The sequence below is a fragment of the Rhea pennata genome, chromosome 8 (genome assembly GCF_028389875.1).
Source record: "Rhea pennata isolate bPtePen1 chromosome 8, bPtePen1.pri, whole genome shotgun sequence".
NCBI lineage: Eukaryota > Metazoa > Chordata > Aves > Rheiformes > Rheidae > Rhea > Rhea pennata.
In genome coordinates, this window is record NC_084670.1 from 2,887,739 (window position 1) to 2,911,506 (window position 23,768).

The 23,768-nt window shown below is 42.1% G+C and overlaps 1 protein-coding gene across 1 annotated transcript; it reads right to left on the reverse strand.

Moving 5' to 3' along the window:
• Positions 1–2,026: 2,026 nt before the first annotated feature.
• Positions 2,027–23,679, reverse strand: UBE2U (ubiquitin conjugating enzyme E2 U). The gene is made up of 10 exons (XM_062581459.1): positions 23,582–23,679; positions 23,037–23,118; positions 22,544–22,636; positions 19,110–19,207; positions 18,012–18,138; positions 16,706–16,787; positions 13,590–13,678; positions 11,846–11,930; positions 8,028–8,140; positions 2,027–4,448 (listed from the first exon to the last, which is right to left on the reverse strand). The coding sequence occupies exons 1-10, from the start codon at positions 23,645–23,647 to the stop codon at positions 4,312–4,314; spliced, it is 972 nt and encodes a 323-aa protein (XP_062437443.1). The 5' UTR covers positions 23,648–23,679; the 3' UTR covers positions 2,027–4,311.
• Between the last annotated feature and the right edge of the window lie 89 nt (positions 23,680–23,768).

The following is a 23,768-nucleotide window of genomic DNA, read 5'->3' on the forward strand; positions in this document are numbered from 1 at the left end:
AGAGCTATACTAAGGGTTTCCAAAATCCCTGATTAAATGCTGCAGAAAGACAGCACGAGGGCTGCTCCACCTTAAAGTAATACAGCCCTGGCTGGTTCATATCCTCCCGTGCACTGTTCAGAGCTGCTGGGAAAGGGGGGCAAGGTAGGAACTGTGATGCTGGCAAAAATTCCCCACAGACTGGGCTTCACTTCAAGGCAAACCTTGCAACCTTTAGGGCTATTCACACCAGCAATCACCACAGCAGGGGACCGGGCCTGAAGATTTTAGATTATTCCTTCTTTATTTTTCCCTTTAAAAAGAAAACACTAGGCAACCTAACTTTAGCGTAAGGCACTTTGCCTCGGGCATCAATCTAATTAAGAATTTGTTCACACCTCTTTCTTATGCTTAGAGTCAAATGAGAGATTTGTTTGATTTAGCTGCTTTGTAAACAACTCTCAGAAACTTCTGCCATTTTCTCACCTCCCTTTTAGGGGTTGTCTTTTTGTCCTTGGATACTCTGAATTATTAACATATTTTACAGTGTGCTCAAGATAAAAGGGATCCTTCCACTTTCATTCTCTCACCCCTTGGTTGAGCCAGTCGTGTTGTTTCTCACTGGTTACCTTTGATCAACCTGCTTGCTGGATGTTAAGCCACAGGACACCCCTAGTGAGAAAAGGAACAGGAGGGAGCCAGTCAGCAGTCCCTTGCCAGCAGAATTTTCTGCTGATCTAGGGTAGCACTTTGAAGTCAGCCAAGCTTAGGGCCCGAGTAAGGTCAACCTTAATGTTAAAAAAAAGTATATTATAAAAACGAATAGATAGCTGTCACAAATATCTTACAAACCTATATAGGCAGTCTAATTCATATGGCTACATGTATGCTCCCAGTGGAAGCTGCAACCAAGGGAAACAAACCATTTACCGACTTTTGTAACTCTAACACTAGTCTCACTATGAAATAGGTCTCCTGCACTTTACTAACCCCTTCTAAACTGCTTTTCAGCCTACCCTGTCTATGAAATGTCATGATACAGGTGTACAGCACAAGTACTGTCTTACTCTGCATGTAACCTGGCTGATCTGCCGAGGAGTAGTTGGGGAATATTACCCAGACTATTAGCTCAGCAGCCCACAGAAAGCATGGTAGAGGAGGCAAAGCATCTTCTGCTCTGGGTGAGTACATCTGCTTATACCACTGGGGTCTGCTCTGCAGACTGAGCACAGCATATGGGCTCTGCAATACTTCCACACTGATTTACAAACATGCATTTGAGGCTGTGTAATAACGCAGTCACACACACCCACCAGTAAGAGCACGTGCCAGCTACGTCCCCTCCAGCGTGGGCTGCAGGGCGCCTTGCATTTCCCGCAGCGCCTCCTCGCAGCACTCACCAGCGCTGCGCTTGGGCTCCGCAGGCCCAGTGCTCTCCGGGGGGCTGCACCACGTATGCATTTAAGGCTCACACGGGAAGGGAGTGTGCAGTGTACCCCTCCTGCTGGTGTTCCTCGAGCTGCTGACGCTAAACACTGGGCGAGCAGAGCCTGCAGCCCAGCCCACGGGACACACACTGGCCCAGTTCCTTCAGCACTGGTGGAGACAACATCTGAAAGATGCTCTTTTGAAGAGCCTTCCTGGTGTGCTGCATTAAATGTGCTCTCAGAGAATGTATCATCTGTGAAAAGCCGAAGGGCTTTTATAAACAATTGCAAGCAGGGCCATACCTTTCTGCAGCCAACGTCCAAGCGAGGCATCTCCACAAGCTCTGTCCCTGCGCAGGGGGCCGGTGCCATCTAGAGGAGAAGGGGCTCCCGCAGCAGCAGGCCGGCTTCACTCTGCTCCTGCAGCCTGTGGGCACATCTGAAGGGACTTCAGGGAGATCGCTTATGCTTGTGAAATCACAGTGAGTAACCAGAAACACGGCTGAGGAGTATCTGCAGTTGGTTAGCTTTTCTACAGGTATTTGATTAAAAAAAAAAAAAAGACAAAAAACAGAGAGCGAACAATGTTCTCCTTTAATGCAAAAACTATGTCACATACACTCTTATTTCGCATAGCAGACACACACCACCTGAGCTACACTCTGCCTATAATACTTCTAGGAAGCAAAGGTCACAGATAAGAGGCCATAAAGAGGTGTGAAATTTAAAGGATGGCAGTGCAGGTCCCATTTACTCTGTATGTGGGAAAATCTGGAGCTGGATTTCCATTAGAAAAGATACAAAGCGTCTGCAGCAGGAGATCATTTTCCACACATGTTCAACAGGATTAAACTGATATCATCTGCATCCACAGACTGCAACGCAAGCTATGTTTTCCCTTCATTATATATCCCTTGCATTCAAGGCTGCAATCAGCTTCCAGAAAGACACCTGCAAGGACATGGTAGAGTTAACCATCCTTCCTTTAGAGATCAGTCTAGCAGAGCTAGTACCTACTCAGACTCATTTTGTGTTCTGCGCCTGCTGATCACGAGTAGCAATTTTGCACCATGAAAGTTTATTAATTTTTCCAGATGTAAATGTGTAAGTCTATGCATAATGTATCTTTGTGCCTTTGTATCTTTGTACCAAACTCCTAGTTAAACTCTTTCCTCAAATTAAGCAAATCTCAGATTTCAACAGAGGTAAACATGTATGTGTACGTAAAACATACAAGACAACAAATTTTCATGCATTACAAGGCTAATATAAGGATTTTCTTTGAAAACTGAGTTTATTGGTAAGTTCCAAAGATCCTGCTTTGCTCTGGAAATAGTACAGTGTTTTCAGAGGATGACCAGATTGGCTATGAACATTTAAGCACATCACGGAAGCAAATCTTGTTCTGAAGAACACACCACCCTTGTAGATAAGACAGGTCAACGAGAAGGAAATCTCAGAAAGGTGAAATGACTTGTCCATGGCCATGTCATAGAAACACAGTTGTGGACAGGGGACAGATTACCTATCTTTCAGCCCTGGGCTCCTTTTTTTAAAAAAAAAACTCTTGCAAGCACTGCAGTACGTATGTGCCTCACAGTTTTCAATGTTTTTATTCTTCAGGACCATTTTGAGGAAAAGATTACTCCTACAGTGGGAAGCTGAGGCACAGAGAGGCTTGTGACTCATAAAATCATAACATATCTGCTGTTACAAAGCCATTTCATATGGGTTTCCCATGATCCAAGCTAGCACTCCATCAGCACTCCATCCACATAAAGCACACCCTGGAGCAGGCTCGCATCCTAACAGCTACTCTGTCTACTATATTAGCTAGAGTACAGGTTTCAGAGGTCTGACATTCATATCTTTTTATCTCTAAATATTCAGACAACAAATATTCTTAAAGTTCAATCACACAGCAGACATTTCTAATCGATTCCTAGTACTTGCCTCTTTCACAGTTACGCTTCAGTCCTACAAGTTTGTTCCCCCCCGCCAAGGAAACAGTGTGCAAGTATTAAAACACACTTACATCTCTCCTGAGATAGTGTGTAGATGTGTTAAAGAGGCAGTGACTTGAAGATTGTAAAAACATATTTCTTTTGTATTCTCAAAGACCTTCTGTGAATGCGATTCCACAGTCTTTATGACAGCATGCCTTTTGTTTAGCTAATGAGAGTATCAGGCTAGCTCTTGAAACCTGAGTCTGGATCCAGGTCATATGAATCTTTACTAGCCTGTCTACCTATGTGTCATTTGACCTTTTCATATGTCTCAACACAGCCGTGGGAATTACTCAGTGCTGGCTACAATGGATAAGCCAGGAAGAGTTAAGAGACATATAAAGTTCTTTTAGGTGAAATGCCACATCCACGCATTTCATATTCAGTAATGTAAGTGAATACTGTCTTATTGCCAAAAGAACCCAAGATCTGATCTAAGGTTGGAGTGAAAAATTATCATTGTTGGATTTAGATTCTGAACATAACCATAGTCTGATAAATGCAATAGCATCCTCTCATTCAAGAGATCTTTTCTCCCATGCAGTCAAAGCTACTTGCTTCTTCATAGTTGTTGCTATACCTTGTCATTGCTGTAGGCCCTGCAGAGGTTAGAATACCTAAAACCAGCAAGCTATTTAAGTAGTAAGATCCAAAAAATTACACAGCAACAAACCACCAAGGGCAATAGGGAGGCACAAATACTGATAAAAAGCCATGGTTGCACAGGCAAAAGAGATTCTTGTTCCATTCCTACTCACCAGCTAGCTGAAACCAATAGTGCCAAGCCAAAAAGACCAAGTCACAACTAAAGATTTGCCTGGTAGGGATAGTATAAAAATTCTTAGACTTGAAAAAAATATATATAGTACTTGTTTATCTATATATACAATTTCTCTGATTTAATCCTCTAATCTTTTGTTAGACAGAGTGTTAGTCCAAGCTACTAGACTGTCGACTTCATTCTCCCATAGTTCTTCTTGGTTGTCATGTTCATCTTCATCCACTGTTTGCCTTTCTGATGGGACATCAGGCACATCTGTGGTTTCAAACACGACAGAAGATTAATAATTACTGAAGAAAACTCAGGACATCAGGCTGAGCAGAAAGCAGGCTTCCAAAATGGGCCAAATCATATTTTTCAGTTTAAATACAGATCTGAATTTGTCATACAAGGAACTGTATCTGCTGGGAATGCATACAAAACATGGGGATTGACATGCACTATAAATAGCAAGTACTTGTATAATAAGTTCCAGAACAATGTAATAACCTCATTTTTCATCTGTCATTGACAGCTCTGCCTGAAATCTGACCACTAATCCATTTAAACTACAGCTAAACGTGTTCTTCCAAACTATTCTGGACAACTGCTTTTTAACTTGTCAAATAAAGTTTCTTTCTGTCTCAGAGCCTAAATATCACAATGTTCTGTTCTCAATGACTGAAATAACCTTTCTACCACTTCCATCATTATCAATATTAACAATTCTGTCAGCAGGATTCCTATTTGCTCTTTTATAGCTCTAGGACTCTTCTGTCCTATATATAATATATAATTTGGTTTTGTCAGTTAAGTAAGCCCATATGCCCGTAAGACAAACAAGAAACAGACTTATTGAGAAATATGGTGCTATTTTAAAACATCTTTTTCTGACTAATTTGCAGTCAGTTAGTGATGTCATCTACTTTGAATGCTAGAAAAATCACAATGCTCCAAACCACTGAACTCTTGCTTTGTATGCTGTTCTTAAAGAAAAAAAAAGAAAAAAAGCTTATGAAATTTATATTTTTCACATGCAAAACATGCAGCTGAACTCTTGCAGGTTTTGCAACCATGGTCAATACTCTTAGGAAGTGTCTGTAAGACATTTTGTTTCTAAGGTATTGACAAAAATGCTGTTTCAATGTGTCACCTCTTTTCTTTCCAAGTACAGGCTTGGTAAGGAAAATGCTTAGGCTTATAAGGAAAAATGCAATTATAAAACAGCGTAACCAAACTATAGAGTTCACTGCCCAGTCATGTGTTCCTAATAAACAGTTTCCCCCGTCTGCAGTACAGACAACTTTCAGTCCTGCCCCTTCTGTTACTGAGTATGAAAGATTCAGGCTGCAGTGATTTCCTGCGCAGGATTTTGTAAAAGTATTTTTTCCAGTCTCTTCAGTCAAAAACTTGACATTTCAGGAGATCTTTATGCAACAGCTGGCTGCAGCTCCCTGAAGCTTAAGGTTAAGCTTTTCCTGCTTAACCAATCTGATAGCCTTCTATGACAGAATGACTGGCTGGGGACATGAGGGCAGAGCAGTGGACGTTGTGGACCTTGACTTCAGCAAGGCCTTTGACACTGTCTCCCAGAACATCCTCCTAGAGAAGCTCAGGAAGCGTGGGTTAGACGAGTGGACGGTGAGGTGGATTGAGAACTGGCTGAAAGGCAGAGCTCAGAGGGTCGTCATCAGTGGTGGGGAGTTCAGTTGGAGGCCTGTGGCTAGTGGCATCCCCCAGGGCTCAGGACTGGGTCCCATCCTGTTCAACTTATTCATCAATGACCTGGATGAGGGGACAGAGTGCCTCCTCAGCAAGTTTGCTGATGATACCAAGCTGGGAGGAGTGGCTGACACACCTGAGGGCTGTGCTGCCATTCAGAGAGACCTGGACAGGCTGGAGAGCTGGGCGGAGAGGAACCTCCTGAGGTTCAACAAGGGCGAGTGCAGAGTCCTGCACCTAGGGAGAAATAACCCCATGCACCAGTACAAGCTGGGGGCTGACCTGCTGGAGAGCAGCTCTGCAGAGAAGGACCTGGGAGTGCTGGTGGATGACAAGTTGACCATGAGGCAGCAATGTGCCCTTGTGGTCAGGGAGGCCAATGGTCTCCTGGGGTGCATTAGGAAGAGTGTTGCCAGCAGGTCAAGGGAGGTGATCCTGCCCCTTGACTCAGCCCTGGGGAGGCCTTGAGTACTGTGTCCAGTCCCGGGCTCTCCAGTACAAGAGAGACATGGAGCTACTGGAGAGAGTCCAGTGTGGGGCTACGAGGAAGATCAGAGGGCTGGAGCACCTGCCCTGTGAGGAACGGCTGCGAGAGCTGGGCCTCTTCAGCCTGGGGAAGAGAAGACGGAGGGGGGGACCTTATCAATGTGTACAAGTACCTGAAGGGAGGGCGTCAAGGGAACAGGGACAAACTCTTTTTGGTTGTTCCATGTGACAGAACAAGAGGCAACAGGCAGAAATTGAAGCACAGGAAGCTCCGCCTGAACGTGAGGGGGAATTTCCTCCCTGTGAGAGTGACGGAGCAGTGGAACAGGTTGCCCAGAGAGGTTGTGGAGTCTCCTTCTCTGGAGATCTTCAAGGCCCGCCTGGATGCAGCCCTGTCTACCATGCTGTAGGTGACCCTGCTGAGCAGGGAGGTTGGACTAGATGATCTCCAGAGGTCCCTGCCAACCTTCCTGAGTCTATGATTCTAAGCTAAAGCAAGCGGGAGGTTTGGGTGGAGTCAGTAGCTCTGTCATAGCTACTTAAGCCCTCAAATTACAGCAGTGGATATATCCCAGCTCTGCTTCAGTATGTTGGGAGGAGTGCTAGGATAGGGCTTTTTCGTTCAGTGTCACAGATGTCCTGCTTGCCTACCACCTGCTTGGCACGGGCAAAAAAGGGAAGATTTTCGTGTTACTGTGTAAAGGCTCAGTGATAAGAAAAGCTCATGGTAAGAAAAGCTGGTCCCAACAGACTACCTTTAAAAAATATATTTAGACATTGAGTAATTTGAAACAAACAAATTTGATGTGGTATTGTTTGGGTCTCTGATGAGCTGATATTATATCAAATTCAGGAGCTGTTATTTTGGAAAAGATATTGGGTCAATGTGAAACATATCAGCAACACTATGAAGACTCCTTGTCAGCAGATAATGACAAATATTGGAGAGCTATTAAAAGCGCTCCCCTGAAATACTGAATATTTAAAAACAATATGTAACAGTTTATTTCAACGGTACCTCTACATACTAATTTTATATCTGCTCTTTCTTCTTTTTTGGGGAAAAAAAATCTTTAAAAACAAAACCTTATAGTAATAAAAAAAAGTGTAACCTACCTCCTGACTTGAGATATTTAAAAAACAATTCTCTTTTTGTTTATATCACCTTTACTTTGGTGAAGCTTGTATATATTTGAGTTGAGCTGATCCTGAGTTTCTTCACTTAACAGAGAAAAATCAAACTTACAAACCCTAGCCAAAACATAATCCACTGCAGGATTTAGAGCAGGTTCCTAGTCAAGTCTCACTGAAGAGAAGTTCATATATTGCTAACACTTACACTTCTGAATAGACAATACTGAAGAAATAATCTGTGACCATTACTAGTACGCTGGTGATCTGAATGTGTATTTACAGTGACATTGATTTTCTTCCACAAAGTCTGTTTCTGCCCATAATTTCCAACGTAATATTTCCCTGGGTGGAATCACAGTTAAATTCACAAATGACATAATACCTGATTCAAGACTCAAGATAGCATTAAATTACAATGAATGTGCAGCAGACTTACACTGGTGAAGAAAAGGGGAAAAATCACATCATATATAGTCATAGGAAGGATTAATTTATGTGGTACTGACTGTTTACCTGGAGACTGGCAAAACTGGTAGTTTTGTAACTCAATCTTGCTCAATTCAGACAGTCTTGCAGGTGTCTGTTTCCTTTGCTTTCTGATGAGCTGAGAGATGATGGCAGTGCATCTGTAAGCAAAAAATGTAACTTGATAAATGAAATCAATTTAGTGCACACTTGCTTACGACAATTTTATATAAAAGGCAAAATGACTACTATAGCTGTGGTTCAGTTCAACAAGCACTTACAAGAAGTATTAGGAAGCAGAGTTGAGCAAGAGTTTTTTGAAGGAACACGTTGGACATGTTTTGCTTGTGAACCAAGCTTGATGGACACACACACACACACCTGTTTTGACAAGGCACTAATCACACAAATAACTGTAAAAGCACGATTAAGGCATGCTGAACTTAATGGTTGGGAGATAACTGCAGAGTTGTCAATTTTGAAGATAATTATTTGTTAAGAACTTTGCTGGCTCTTTATTAGACTGCTGAACACCTTTCAGGACTGAGCCTCACAAGTGTATGAGATAAACTGAAACAACTTATGTTTTTCAAATGAAGAGGAAAAATAAAAGGTAACTAAGAGAAAAACACAGAAAAATGAACTATGATGCTGGTATCCTATCACATCAGAAATATGAGGTGATACTAATAACACATGTACACACAACTTTGTTTCTATCACATTATACAGTTCTTAGGCTTGCCACATCCCTTTCACCTTGTTTTCCATTGTTAATGTGTTAAACAAAGAGTGCAAGTCTAAAAAGCAGTCATGTACTAGGGATGAATTAGTACAAAAGAGGGATTAAATATAACTGAAAAATAGCTTGTGTCCTCCGTTTTCACCGCCCTTCAGTGAATCACTATTATTCAGTTTCACTTCTCATCACTTCTCTATTGCAGTATCAAAATACAGCTGGGATTGGGAGCTAAAACTGCTGAAGTAAAAAATTTCAGAGAATAACATCCTTTAAAATGCAGGCCAGCCCAATATCTCGTCTAATATCCGTCATTCTGCCTTGGCTTTTAGAGAAGACTGAGGCAGGATCTTATCAATGTGTATAAGTACCTGAAGGGAGGGTGTCAAGGGAACAGGGACAAACTCTTTTTGGTTGTCCCATGTGACAGGACAAGCGGCAATGGGCACAAATTGAAGCACAGGAAGCTCCGCCTGAGCGTGAGGGGGAATTTCTTCCCTGTGAGAGTGACGGAGCACTGGACCAGGCTGCCCAGAGAGGTTGTGGAGTCTCCTTCTCTGGAGATCTTCAAGGCCCGCCTGGATGCAGCCCTGTCTACCGTGCTCTTGGTGACCCTGCTGAGCAGGGAGGTTGGACTAGATGATCTCCAGAGGTCCCTGCCAACCTTACCGATCCTATGATTCTATGATTTAGAGGGTATTTTTTATGTTCACATATTCTGGAATATAGGAATTATCAGCAGTGGGGGAAAAAGGTTCCAAAATAAGCTGCTGTTAATCAGATTTTTAATTTATCTCTAATGAAACAAAAACAAATAGTCATCAAAATACAGTATCTTCTCATTACATTCTCTTTCCAGCCACAAGATGGCACACCAGCTTTTAGCAGTTTTTAAGTAGCTTAGCAAAACACACATACAAATTCTAACTGTATATTCTTTACCATCCTATCCTAGCAGCACTAGTTTTTAGAGAGCACAAGCATAATTCACATGCTGAGAATGCCTGGTATATCAGACAAGGAAAATGAAAAAAGACCTGCAAGATCCGAGTGCATTCCTACGGTGCACATTTTTGTTATGTGAATTTCGTTGGTACACACAAATAACTGCGAGAGCTCCTGGGAAGAAGCAGACCTGCTTGGCTGGGAACTGGAAGCTTGTGCTTCTGTTCCTTTCTTGGTCACCAGAATGCCCACTTTGTGGTTTTAAGTATAGCTGTTACAGAAATATTTCAGTTAGCTGTAAACTAGCAATGTAGCATTGCTTGCAGAATAGCATGCCTGGTCTTTTGAATATTCTCTTAGCTTCTTAGATGGCTTCTGCAACCTATGTTGAACCTCAGATTATGATAGCCACATTCCTGGGAGGTCTCCTGCCACTACCTCCACAATGAGTACACTTCTGTCTCTCACCATCAAAACCAAACTACTGTGACTGCTTAAGAGCTTTTCCAAGATCTGCACTGCTTCTCATCCTACACTTCTTAAAGTTCATTACATTATAATCACATCTTTATATATGGCACCTTCCCATTTCCCTGTGTTTCACCATTATTTCTGTACTGACACCCAGTCCTTCCCAAGGAAGATTGTTAAAAAAAGCTGCTCGTTAGGCCAGGACAAATCACTAGCCCCCAAAAGCTTGCACTGGCTTAATGAAGCAGAAATTGACTCAGTGCCACTGTAATTAGTGAACATGTAAAAACACAACAGGAGCAAACGGCTCACAGTAATTTTAACAACATATTAGACAAAACAAGCTGTATTTCAAATCTCTTTTATAGAAGTAATTGAATTTAGAGATTCAATTTCACGAAGAACATACATTTTAAGTATGAAAATTTGCCTTATTATATAACTGAAATTAAGATTTCTTCTACTGCACTTATGTCAGCAAATTTTTGGCCTCTTAACTCCTGGCATGGGATTAGAGAGGAAAGAACAGACTGCAAGCTTTAAACAACAAGCATATTTTGTGAGCTGTTTGCAACTGAGGGGGAAAAAAATACAAAATGAGAGGAAACCCTGTGTTTGAACCTGCAGCTGAATGTTTGGACCTGTCTTTGACCAATCAAACCCAGCAGTTCAAAGGCAAGAAGCAAGCTGTTAAAAGCATATTGTCTGCTGCCACCAGGTGGCACCGAGATGCACCCAAAGCACATCACGAGGCATCTTTCCCCCCTTTAAAATCAGAAAGTTCACCTTCTCAATTTCCTCTCCAGTTCTTACAAATTTAATATGAAAAAATTGTTACAGCTGGAGATGAAGATACCATCCTGAAACAACTCCAGGTTGCCTCTGCTACATGCAAAAAAAAGGGACATTCAAAGCATTTCTGGGTTCTTGTAGGCTGCTGTGCCACTACATGATGAAACAATTATCAAACATATAAAACAAAGGAGTTCTGTTAAGGGAAATAAAACAAGGAAGCTGTGTCAAAGGATAATTAATCCTATATTCTAGAGGCTTCTTGTGAAAGAAAAAAACTCCTCCTAATTTGAATTCAGGATTTGCTGTCCTTCAGATTCAATGAAGCAGTTCTTTTCTTTCTAATTGATGTTGAAGACGAATGGGATTCAAAGTGAAAAGGCATTTTTTGACCTGTTATAGAGTTACCACAGAAGAAATAAAACATAAGAAAACTCCAGTTATCTAGGAGACATGACACAGCCTCTGGCTTTGCAATTTCCCTAATTTTTTTCCACAAACTAACTCACAGGAAAACTCAAGAGTAAAATTTTACTAACCTTCATCCAGCTTCAGCTAACCTTAAGTGTCAGCAACTTCAGCCATTTCATCCGGTTACACCAAGGAAAAATTTTTCTCAGCAAATTCGAGCAGTGTTTGGCAGGGAGGGTCTCCTTTCTGAGGAGTGCTCTGGTAAAGCTACCAGTTTAGACAGTATCCTGGCTATGGCATGTCTTTCCCTCCCAATTTGCCCCAGAACAGCCACACTCAGAGAGCAACATTTGGCTTACGGGGCAAAATTTAAGATAAGATGAGAACTGCTATAGCTAAAGGACACACAGGGACGAACACCCAAAATCTGAAAACATCACTACATCTATATACTGCCACTGCATTTTCAAAGACCCCCACATGTAAATGTACAGCAATTTAAACTTACCTATCCTCACCCCAGTCTTCTGTTCCTTTCTCGTTTTTTGCTTTCCAGCCACTGTAGTTCCCTACGAATTCTAGATCTTCAAAAACTAAAATGGTATAATTACAGAAAATTACACTTAGAGAGAATTACATACTAACCACTAAATTATCCAAAGCTATTGCATACCTAAGTCATGCTGATATTTGCACTGCTCATAATAAAATCCCCTTTTTATTATATTTTGTTACTGATATTTTAAGTCACTATGGATTTTGCTATGAATTTCAATGAGGCTGGTTCACGACCTAACCAACTCACAGCTGAGTACTGTTATTAAATTCAAACTCCATGCTGCACCTTTGATCTCATTTCCACAGGCGGCAAATTCAAAAGAACTCCATCAAAATCACCCTGACACTTTCTAGCATAGTTTAGAACTGAACATGCATGGGGGAGGCCACACTGCACACACACAATTGAAGCACAGTCAAGTCTCCTCCGTCTGTGAATGGATTATTTGGGCTGCCAAAAAACTATTCCACAGGCTCTGAGACACCTGTGCTGGCTCTGCGCAGGCCAGAACAGCCTGTCCTTAGCTCAGACACTGCACCATGCCAAAGCAGCTCTGAAGCCACCAGGGGACACAAGGAAGGGCAGCTGCTGCTGTTCAGAACGATGACCCTGCACCAAAGCTCTGCAGGATCTGTGCTTCCAAGACAGCTCAGCCTGTCTCCATGGGCTTTCATATGAACAGACTTATTCAAAGATATCTGCACCACTGTATCTAGGGAAAGGAAAGGGATGAATCATCTGCTCCCTTTGGTCTCTCTAGTACCACTTGGATATACCGCTTCTGAACTCCAGCTAGTTCTGTTGCTAAGTTCTCCTGCAACCAAATGCACTAGGGCTCCTGAGGCAGATATTTATTAGAAGCTACCTGGACCTAAGAGCTGCTTATGTTTTTGTCCTTTACTTATGCTGCTTAGGCTTCTTCACCCCTCTTCACCCCCAGTCTCCTGAATAACAGATAATTGGTGAGATTTGACATTTTTTCGTAGTGCACTCCAGAACTGCCACTGAGTTGCACAACAAAAGGAAAACAAAAAATGTAGACTGCCTGCCATTTATTCTGCATACAGTATAACAAATAATAATATAACCCTCATACTGCAAACCCAGATTAACAATGATCTCATATAAACCCTAGCAAAACATTACCAATTATCCAGTTTGGTTAGTGATTTAGATACAGCAGCAGTAGAATGTTCCCTTCTTACCAGATCTTCTCAAAGACCACAGCTGACATACTTTCCTCACCACCTATTGTTTCCTCACCACTGTCTTCTTCAGTGTTACAAGATGTTGTAATTCTTGTAATTAATGGCTCCCCAACATCAAGCTGTCCAACTGAAACTCAGATTTCCACCACCCTCCCCAGCCAGAAGGACAATCCCTGACTGGAAGGCCTTTGAGGCAATGGCCATCCCTTTGCCTCGGGTTTGTGCAATGCCACTGTATCGCCAGAGTCCAAACCATGTAATAAAGACTGACCTCCAGTAGGTACAAACTTCCATGGCTGTCTTGACATATGTGAGTTCACATCAACACATAATCTGACTGCAAATTTGGGACACCTGAGGCTTGCAAAAAACAGCCTGAATGCAGTCAGAATTGTTACACTAGTATAAATCTGGCATGAGGACAGCATCAGGACAGCTTCAGGTCCATTATGTTTGATTTTGCTAAAACGTGCATATCATCTTACATGAGTCTTTAAAATGATTTCCTGCTTTTGATGTAGCTATTGTAGACCACGTCCTGTGGTAATCTTCAAATGAAATTCTTCTAATCCCTCTGAAAACATAAATACAGAACAAGGGAGGAGTTTCTGGCAATTACAGAATTTGTTAGTTAACACAGACATTCATGTTCAGCTTTCACAAAAGAACAGAATGAATTAAGTGGATTTAAAACTCTTACAGCATTAATGGTTGAGAAGTGACAGAACAAAATAGGTGCACAAAGCTCCAGCAAACCCAAGAAGAATGTCTTCCATGAGAAACTGATACGTCTGCTTGTTACCATTGTCAGAAGCAAACACAAAGATTATTTTATTATTCTGTCCCTCCTTTCTTCTACTTCAAGGAAAATAAAATACTATTTAAAACTGATAATAAAGCAAATCCTGTTAAAGGAAGAAATGTTTTTTTCCACTGAGTTTTCTAAAATCCACTTGGTATTTTTGCATGAGTTTTCTGTCTCAGTTTCAAAGTTACTACAAAAATATTCAAAATAAATGAAGCAAAGTGACTACCTAAATATGATTCCTTTACGGTTCATCACATTGCTGCTTGGGCTATTCACACAGTAGGCCTTGTTCCACCTCAGTTACGCACTATACCTACTTCATCTTTTACTAAACCGTGTAACCACAACCTAAGTAAGGTAAGCCAATCTTCAGCTTCATGACGGCTTAAGAGTCCGAGTCGGTGTTCCCCTAAGCCCACCCTCCCCTGTGTTTTTGTCCACAGATTCATATCCCTCCCCAGGGTTCATAGGATCCTGCTGTGAACGGAGAGGAAAGCCATCAGAAAACTAAAAAAAAAAGCTATCATTTTTTCCTAGGTTGGCTTCCTAAACTGGGACATCGCAAGGTCTGGCAGACACCAGTGCTGGCGTTAGGGAGGACCACAGACGTTTTAGAGAGGTTTAAGATTATCCCATGGAATTTCATTCTTTAACCAGAGAGCCTCCAGGTCCCCCAAAAAGCTGAGCTGATTTAACAGCATCCAGCTTTAGTGTCTTTCATTCCCAGGTCCCAGCTGCACACCCCATTCCCCTTCCAGCCAGAGGGGTATCCTGCTGTCTGCTGCTTCAGCCTACGGGCAAAGCAGAAGATGAGCCACCCTTCCCCTGGGTGAGGGCTCAGCCAAGGCAGCTGGTGGAACTGGTTTGTGGGAGGACTCGACTTGCAAGAGAGCTAGCACAGGTACAAAGCGGGAACGCCTATTTCGGAATGGGAAGGGAAGTTAGCCCTCCGCTTTTCGACAGGTATCACATTGGTATTTTTCATCTCCTGAAACAACTGTCTGAAAAGGAAGCTCTAAACTCTCCCTGCTCCCACCCCAGCCTCCAGGTGTTTTATCATAATTTTATCATTGACTTCACGAGATCAGATTTTTGATTAAATGCGTGTGCACTCCAGAACATGGCAAAAAAGCAGTTCCTAAGGCTCAATGGTCCCAGAACCACTGTGCCTATGAAAGCACAGGAAATACCTTTTCTCCTGCCTCAATGGCTCTGGCCGAAGACTGTGGTCCCATCGCTGTACAATTAATAGTTATCAAGGGCACTGAAAGCCAGCACTGACCACATCTTGTGACACTTCCTTTAACAACTCAAAACACTGAAGATTTCTTCAGTAACATCTTTTTATGGGCAAAAGGAAATTTGAAAATATGTCCCCTTTACTGGCCTCCACCAAAAGACCTGGCAAACTTGCACAAGACTCTTGTCTACTCCTTGCGGCTAGCCAGCATTGTCTGACTTGGCGCCCTCCTAAAGCTCTGCATTATCTCATTCTTATTACTCCTGCTTCTATAAAAATATTTGATTGGGGAGGGGATTAAATTGTATACAAAACATATCAGGCCAACGTAATTTTATACATAACAAAACAAGGAGATTGAATCACTGTCTGAATTAGGAAATCCCCTGTGATTCCACTACTGTCTATTATCTTTCAGGAAGTAACAATGAGAGGAAGTGAGAGGAAAAGTGAGAGGAAGACACCAGTTATGAAAAAACATGGGCTCTTGAGTTCAGTGATGAACATTATTTTTGTTTCTTTGATATCCTTCCAACCTCCCTTGCCATTTTAGTCCTGTAAAATGTCAAAAGCTGCTTGCCAGAGGCCTTGTACTTTTAGCAATATTTAAAGCTGTGTCCATAAAAGGAAACAATTCCATTATGGATCTCAATTCTCTTCCATTCCACATTTAAAACTTGTGATGAAAACAGTGGAAGTTGTATGTGAGAATGGAAGGCAAGACTAGGTCAGTAATACTTTGAGGAAAAACAGAGGCTATTTGTTTCTGATTTGTAATCTGTAATCACTCTGATTCTGTATCTACTGACATTTGGGGGAAAAAAAAATCTACAATGAAATCCTGTTTCCACCAAAGTGAATCAGAATTTAATTTCAACAGGGCCAGGATTTTACCCTTACTATCTCAGACACATCCCCTTTACTAGGGTCTAGAAATAGAATGAATTCAGCATCCACCACTATTACAGGGGCTGAGAACTTCTTGTCCTTAAGAAAACTGTCAGCAGGCCAAGTCCTGCCCAATTCTGGAGGGAGGCAAAAGCAACTGAACTGAGAAAAAGAATTTGGCTCCATCTGTTAGTCTGAAAGTTAGCTTCAGAAATATTTCAACCATGATGCCATGTACAACCCTAGAAGTACAAAAAGAAATACATCATAAAAATGAACTAGTATTTTTTTTTAGAGTAAATTCACTGGTTTCCCTATGCTATTTAATAATACAATAAATGATCTTAAAACATGTATTGCCTGAAATAAATGCTATTGATTAGGTCAAATAAAAATATCACTTGGCCCAACAATGACAAATTTCCTGGCTATGCTCTTATAGGCGAAGAACTTGTTTCATTTAGGAACAAGAGTTACTGGCAGTAGCTGGGTAGGAAACTGCTTGCCAAAAGTCTCCATAGGAAATTAAATAATTGAGAATATTCACTAACAGGAAAAAGAAAATAATTGCTCTCTTTAGGATACAGACCCCAAATGTCCTGGATTTATGCCGCTTTTTCTGAAATAGTGGCAGTGAAATCAGCACGTTCATTGCAATTTGTTACCTGGCAGAACCCAGAGAAGATCCTTCAGCTGGCTGGTAAAACTTCAAAGAAGAAACACAATCTTTCTCTGTACGAGTAAGTTCTGCAGAGAAAAACAGAGTCTTTAAAAAAAATGGTCATCTTGATCCTACAGGGTGTAAACTGATTCAATTCAGTGAAAGCTATGCTGACTTAGTAACAAAGGAACTGACCTTCTTTCCCTGTCTTTAATAGTCATGTAGGTAAAAACTGGTTATATATACATTTGAACAGCAATATTGGGTTTGATTGCCCTTTGCATTCAATGCATCTCACCCCATCAGCATGTTAAAAGAATATGAGAAATGAAGGAATATGGAGAGACAGCTGGCTCACGAGGTGATTATGGTGGCCTTCTAAAAGCAGAGCTTTGCCGCTTTGAGGCTAACAGGAGCTTCTCCATTATCACTAGACTCCAGACACTTTGTGCCACTGAACAGGCTAAAGCATCTGGTTTGTTGCATAGAAGAAATAAGCACAGGATCCATACCTGCACTCCCCTTCTCCCTGTTGGCACTTATTAAGCAAACTGAGAGAAGACTGCTGCAAGTTTTACACTGAATCCATTTTATCAACTGATCACTGCAAAACACAATCACTGAGCTCAGACAGCCCATGATCTGCAAGCATGACACAAGCAGGCTTTAAAAACCCTCAAGAGTTTGCCCCACTGTGCTGAGAAACAGCATGCCACCTTCACTAAGGAACAGCACTCCTGGCTAAAGGACTTACTTAAGGGCCAGACCAGAAGAAATGGCAGGAATGGACTTCTCTGGAGGTGGAGGACTTTTGGGGACTTTCCTTTAATAGAAAAGTTTTTTTCCTCCATTCCAGAAATAGCCAGGCGGGGGAAGAGGAAGAAAACTTAAATGGGGGTTTCTGTCTGCTCTCATCAGATGGCTTGAACGGACCGAATTTTGTTTTCTGTTTGTTTCCCTGAAATAAAGCCAATGTTTGTTGAGTGGCTGTACTATGCTTAGACTGGAGGGTAGCAAAACCAGCTGGTGTGTCAGAAAGAAAATATCAGCACTTCCCATCTCCCTGTTTTATCTCAACTGCATTTGCCAGAACACATGAATTTCACTGGATCTCATTCACCACTACATCATTTACAAGATCAGTTACCTGAATTCAGGCCATATAGTTGCTTTCAAAACTCTGCTTTATGTTCATTTAAATTAAATCATCGCTCAAATTTACTGGTTTAAGAGCTTTTAAAATCATTTAAAGAGTTTAAAGATTCTTAGTGCTTATTTATGAATAATAAGAACAAAAGAGACAGTGTTACCTTCGGGATGCAGGCTGTTTCTAACACACTGCATAACCATTTGCCTATACAGAGGCATATTGTTTTTCAGCATTTCTGCTGCTTCCATGTTCACTGCATTTTCTGTTACCGGATTTGAAAGCATCACCTGAAGACATGCGCACACACATAAGTCTCTCAAACATAAGCCATCAAAATCCTGTTTTCATACATGGTTGGTAAAATTACATAACTCTATTGTGTTGAACTGGTTGCTTTGTGGCTGAAAGAATCATAGTAGCTGTTATATTTTAAAAAAAAATCTTTCAAATTTCATTTTTATATAACTCCCAGTAGATAGCCACAAATGACACATGACACTGTCATTTGTTTTACTCAGTACAAAGCTATCTGGAAAAAACACATGTACACCTGGGGGAAATTTTCAGTTCCAAGAGGAGAGCGTAGTATTATTTAAGGTGATGTAAGTGATGATCAGCGAGGCTAGAAATGAGGAAGTAAAGGGTAAAAATTGCTCCATGAGAAAAGCTGCATTCATTTTTGTCTTAAAAAAACAAATGTACAAGCAAATAAATAAAAACAGAAGGGATAGTAACTTTTAGTGGTCCAGGTGTCAAAATGAAGCTAATGCTTTGAATTGCTCCTGATTTTGAGACTCATCCCAACACTTTTAATCAAGACTAACAATGTGTAGCTCGGAAACTTAGAAGTGAAGTTATCAGCATCTTTAAAACATTTTTCTAAAGTGCATAGAACTGGATGAGTTCACACCACTTGAGCAGTAAGTTATACAAGATAAGAGAGCAAAAATCCTGGAGATGAAAAAGGCTCAATACTTTGTCTACCTAAAAAAATGACAATAACTCCAATAATAGTTATTCATTTCATCACCTGTCTTTATAAGAGCTATGGTGCTTCCCAGCGAACCACTGATGAACAAATGCAGAAGTGAAAAGAAATGATTCCTCTTTGCAAAGAAGACTGGCCCACAAATCATGTTTGCCTAAGCTCTGGACTCAGCCAGGAGTCTGCATTTTAAAATTCACAACTACCCACATAAAGTGTTTTTTTTTTCTTTTTTTATAGAGAAGATATGTAGAAGAGTATCTTTTTCCTTACCTGAATAGCAAGTAAAATGTTACTTATTGTTAACGTTTCTTTCCACTGCTCAGGGTTGTCAAGGAAGTCTATACACGGCCTCCCAGAGTACTGATCCACTGCAGGCAGAGAAAACATTCAGATGTGTAACTTCAAGATCAAACAATCTTGTTATTCTATACTAAAAGAAGTAGGTATCACAGCTGTTTGCCCTGTATATCTTGTATTTTTAAATGACTCAAAACCTATCTACAGGCTTCCTCCCTATGGAACCGTCTGCACAGTAACAATCCTGATTTTCCTATATATGTCTCATTTTCCTCCCAGAAAAATCTGTCCTGGCAGAGACTGTTAAAATTTCTACAGTTGTCCAGGATTTTTAAACATCTAATGGCCAGGTTGGATAGAGCAGCAACTCAACAACTCCAACCAGTGTGCTGTATTTCAGCCCTGTAAATTTTAATTGCAACTGCACTGATCAAATGAACAGAGTGTATGCAGTAGGTCCTACCTGCTGTGTACCGTCACATTTCTAATCCCATACAGAAATAATGCAACACTACTGAGCTGATTCATCACTTATCTTCCTCATTCTTCCCTATTCCTTCCAATTTTTTCAGAATCTACACATTTAACTTCTAGGATCTTTTTTAATAGTGTGTCTATATGGTCACAGCCAGGGTAATCAGACCCACTGCAGGAGAGTACAGCTCCACAAGTGAACTGAGTCTTGCTTCTCTCACTCCCTAGTTACGTCCATCCAGTTCCATTATCCCCCTTGTACTGGTTGAATTGTCTGAAAACTATTTTCTCCTTATACACACTTTCCCTGTTGCTTATGTGGCCTTCTGTCAGGTTAGTGAGCAAAACTGCCTCATCAAGAGGTCAGACAAGCCCAAGAGCTGGTAAAAGTGTCCTCCTTTCCTCCATGGCAAAGAGCTGTTCAGTTGACACCATCCACCTCATGTATCTGCAGCTCAGATGTTCTGAACCACAACAGGATCAAATCAGCAACTGAATGCCATCCTCAGCTGGGTGCTCGCCACCTTCTACAAATGCCTTTGAACAGCATTATTTTGAGGAGCTGAACAAACAGGCATGAAGCAGCCAGCAATGAATTAACACAACTGCCTTAGAGTCAGCAACACAAAACACAACACGCAAACCAGGCACTCCCCTTATCTCTGCCAGTTCCTGCAATAGCAGAGTAAGGGAGAAAAAGCACACGCTCGTTCTTTCTGTGCCAGCGTGGAACAACCAGCATTTGCACCGCATACCACTACGGCTCCCCGCATAGCAGCAGCTTTTCTATAGATACAAAGCTGTAGCTGCACTAAGACTTGATCCTGCTCTGCATATTTTCAGGACTGAGTCTAACTACCAGATAAGAAAATAAATAAATAATTTTGCAAAGTATATTAAAAGAAATTGCCTAAAAGCAATGTTTGAAAGGACTATTATTTATATTGCAATGCTGAGCACTCAAAAATTAGGAAACACCAGATTTATGGCTTCTTGTGCAATCTTCATGGCTTGGCTATTTAGGAACGTTAACTTCCTTAGAATTCGATATTTTTCAGCATAAACTAACTTGTGCCCACACACAAAAGTAGCTTTTATTTTTTTATTCTATATCTGACCAATTTTATTCCAACTGTCTCCCCAAAAAACCCAGCCCCCTTTCAGGATAAGGCTTATGCAAATCTATTTTGGAAAAAAGAAAAAACATTCCATTTCTGGTACTGTTCCCTGCTATATTGAGTCTAGTGTCCAGACCATCTTTTAATTTGTGACTTCTCTATGCTTCAAAGTTAGTTTGCCTGGATTTGACCTCTTTGGTTACACAGACATGTACACCCCCTTGAAGGTTGGAATTGGTGATGATTTTCTACATCCAAAATCCCACTCTCGGTATGGCAGCAATAGTCACAGAACTATTGCTGTTCCCCCTGGAAGCTGCTGCCCTCTGAACAGCCTGTCCAATCCCAAGAGGAGCTACTGGAATTATCAGGCTCTGCAAGCAGCTCTGTGAGAGCCAAGGAAGAAGCGGCAGCGACCTTCCACAGAATGGACAGCTTCCTCCTCTCGGTGAGAAGCAAGCTCTCGCACTGCTCCTGCTCGCTAGTGACTCTAAGAATATGATATTCCACTGCCAAAGTTTTACTTCTGACCAGGGTCCTTATGGTTCTGTACCCCTCTTTTCCTCCAGCAGTCAGTGCCACTGTGTGTGATCATGTTAAAAACCTAACTGTTCGGTTTTCTCCTTTTCATCTAGCAATATTCTCATAGCAATGGCTTAGCTATTTCTTAAGACATCCACAGCCATCTGGCAAAATAACTGCCCATACACATAGAAAACCGTGTTCACAGTAAATGATGGTTCTGTTCACACTGCTCAGCAGTTGCCCCCTGTACTGCTTCCACCAGAGAAGGCCAAACAAACATGGCATGACACAGGAGGAATTACAGTAACACGCTTGTTTGAGCCGGTGCCCAGACCCAGGCAGTCCTGGTAGATCCTGTCAGGAAGGAAAGGATTTCTGCTCAGAAAGTTGTATGCTTAGTCTTAAAAAGTGCAGAGCCACTGTACAAGAGAAGTGGCTGAGGCATAGGAAAGGTTTAGATGCAAATTCTGGGGACAGTAGTATCTAGCTTAGGTACCAGCAGAAATTCAAGTCACGGAAACCCAGAATTCAGCCGAATTCAGCCACACACCAGAACTTTCACCAGCTCTTCTACACAGGATTGGCAGCCCTCGTGCAGTGAGGTGCATACTAGCAGATGCGCTAGGTATCTGGGTAATGTCTACACTGCAGTAAAGATAAAAGAGTGAGTCAGTGCAACAAACCGTGATTCTGAATGAGCACACTTGCAACCTAAATAATATGTAGTGTGCTTTCAGAGAAGCTTTTCACACACAACTTCTCTGGGAATTTCCATTTAAAAAACTGTCATACATAAAAGAACTAACCTCACTCAGGTCTATGGCATCTGGTAGTTGAGCTTCAAGAATAATTGCTATCACCAAATGGCAGGAGAATGTTGTTTAACTTTTAAATCTCTTTTTTAATCTCTTTAACCGATCTTAGTGCCATGAGAGGGAGGTGACAGTCTCAGTTCCTTCTCCTTCCCATTCCACGATCTGGAGAGCTCCAGTCTCACATGGGCTCACTGTGCACTGTGGAAAGTTACCGCTAAACCAATGTACATGCAGTCAGTAGGTTCTGCAGATGGACCTTCAGTTAGAGGAAATGGATCCATCCCAGGGGCACCTGAACACAAAGAAAGATCTAGACACAGGTGACAATACTATGCTTGAAGAACTGGATTGTATTTCTTGGGGCAATCTGAATCCTGTTTACTAAAGAAATGCTAGCATAAGGAACTGAAATATCAGGTTAAACACTTCCAAAACAGCTGAACACATGGCTAGTGCTTTTCCCATAAACCCTTACCGTTGGGATGGAAGGGAATGGTGTTGAACTTAACAGTTGGAGGGACATCATTGTACTTTTCACTATACGTCAGTGACAGCTGAAGAACAGCCCCTGTCACAAAGAAAGACATTAGGTGTAAGACGCTGCACTGCATTTATCAAGCAGAGCACCAAATTTGTATCTGAGCATGTTTGCTTCATTTACTCCTGAGCTCAGCCAGGTCCAGTTGCATGTAGCTTCCTGAGTCCTCTAGAGAAACTGAATAATGATGCATGACGTGAAAACACCATTTGCTCAGAGATCAGATGTCATATGCTGTGTATTAAAGATGTTCCACTAAAAGCTTGTGTGTTTTCAGTGATAACTAATAATAACAAGCCAACTGGATGCTATTGCACTCTTAAATCTGCTTTAAGTACTTTTTAGCAGATCCCATAGGATGAAACACAGATATAAACACACAAGTTGCACACGCTATTGCAAATACTTTGTCTTCAGGCATATGACAGACCTTCCCAGAGTGAATCCTTGAGGCCTTGGACTTCAGCTAACCACTCCAGGAAGTTATCATTTACAGGCCTGGCAAAAATGCCCTGAAATGAACAAAAAGAAGATAAATCTCAGCCTTTAAGTACTTATATGCTTAAAATAAACAAACACAAAAATAACAAAGAAAAAAAAAAGATTAATTTAATCTCTGGAGCTTTCCAGGAGCTGCTACCAGAGCGGAGCCGCGGGCGTGCCACTGGCTCAAGCAGCACTGCTGCAGCAGGCCGGTCCGGGGCGATAGCAAGGGAAAGTCCTCACAGAAACCTAGCCGAGACCAGTTCAGCAATGCCAGCTGCTGGAAAGCCGGGTGCGCGGCAGCCAACGCACCCTAAAGGGGGAGGACACCGGCTCCAGCTGCGAATATTGCAGCAGCTCACTGCTCGGTGGAGGAGCCAGGGGAACGGGCCGGGGCTGGGGCTCCGCCGCCGCCGCCCCTCTCCCCTGGGCCGGGCCGGGTCGGGAGTCGCCGCTGCCCGCCCAGGAGCCCCGTGGGCAGCCGCTACTCACGAAGAGGCGGGCAGCTCGGTGCTCCCGATACTCCCGTCCCAGGAGCCGCCGGGCCCGGCAGCACATGGCGGCGCGGCCCGGTCTGGTCCTATCCGGCCCGGTCCGGTCCGGGGCGGCCGAGCCCGCCCCGCTCCCGCTCCCGCTCCCCACCCCGCCGCGGCCCGGCCCGCGCGTCGCCTAGCAACCG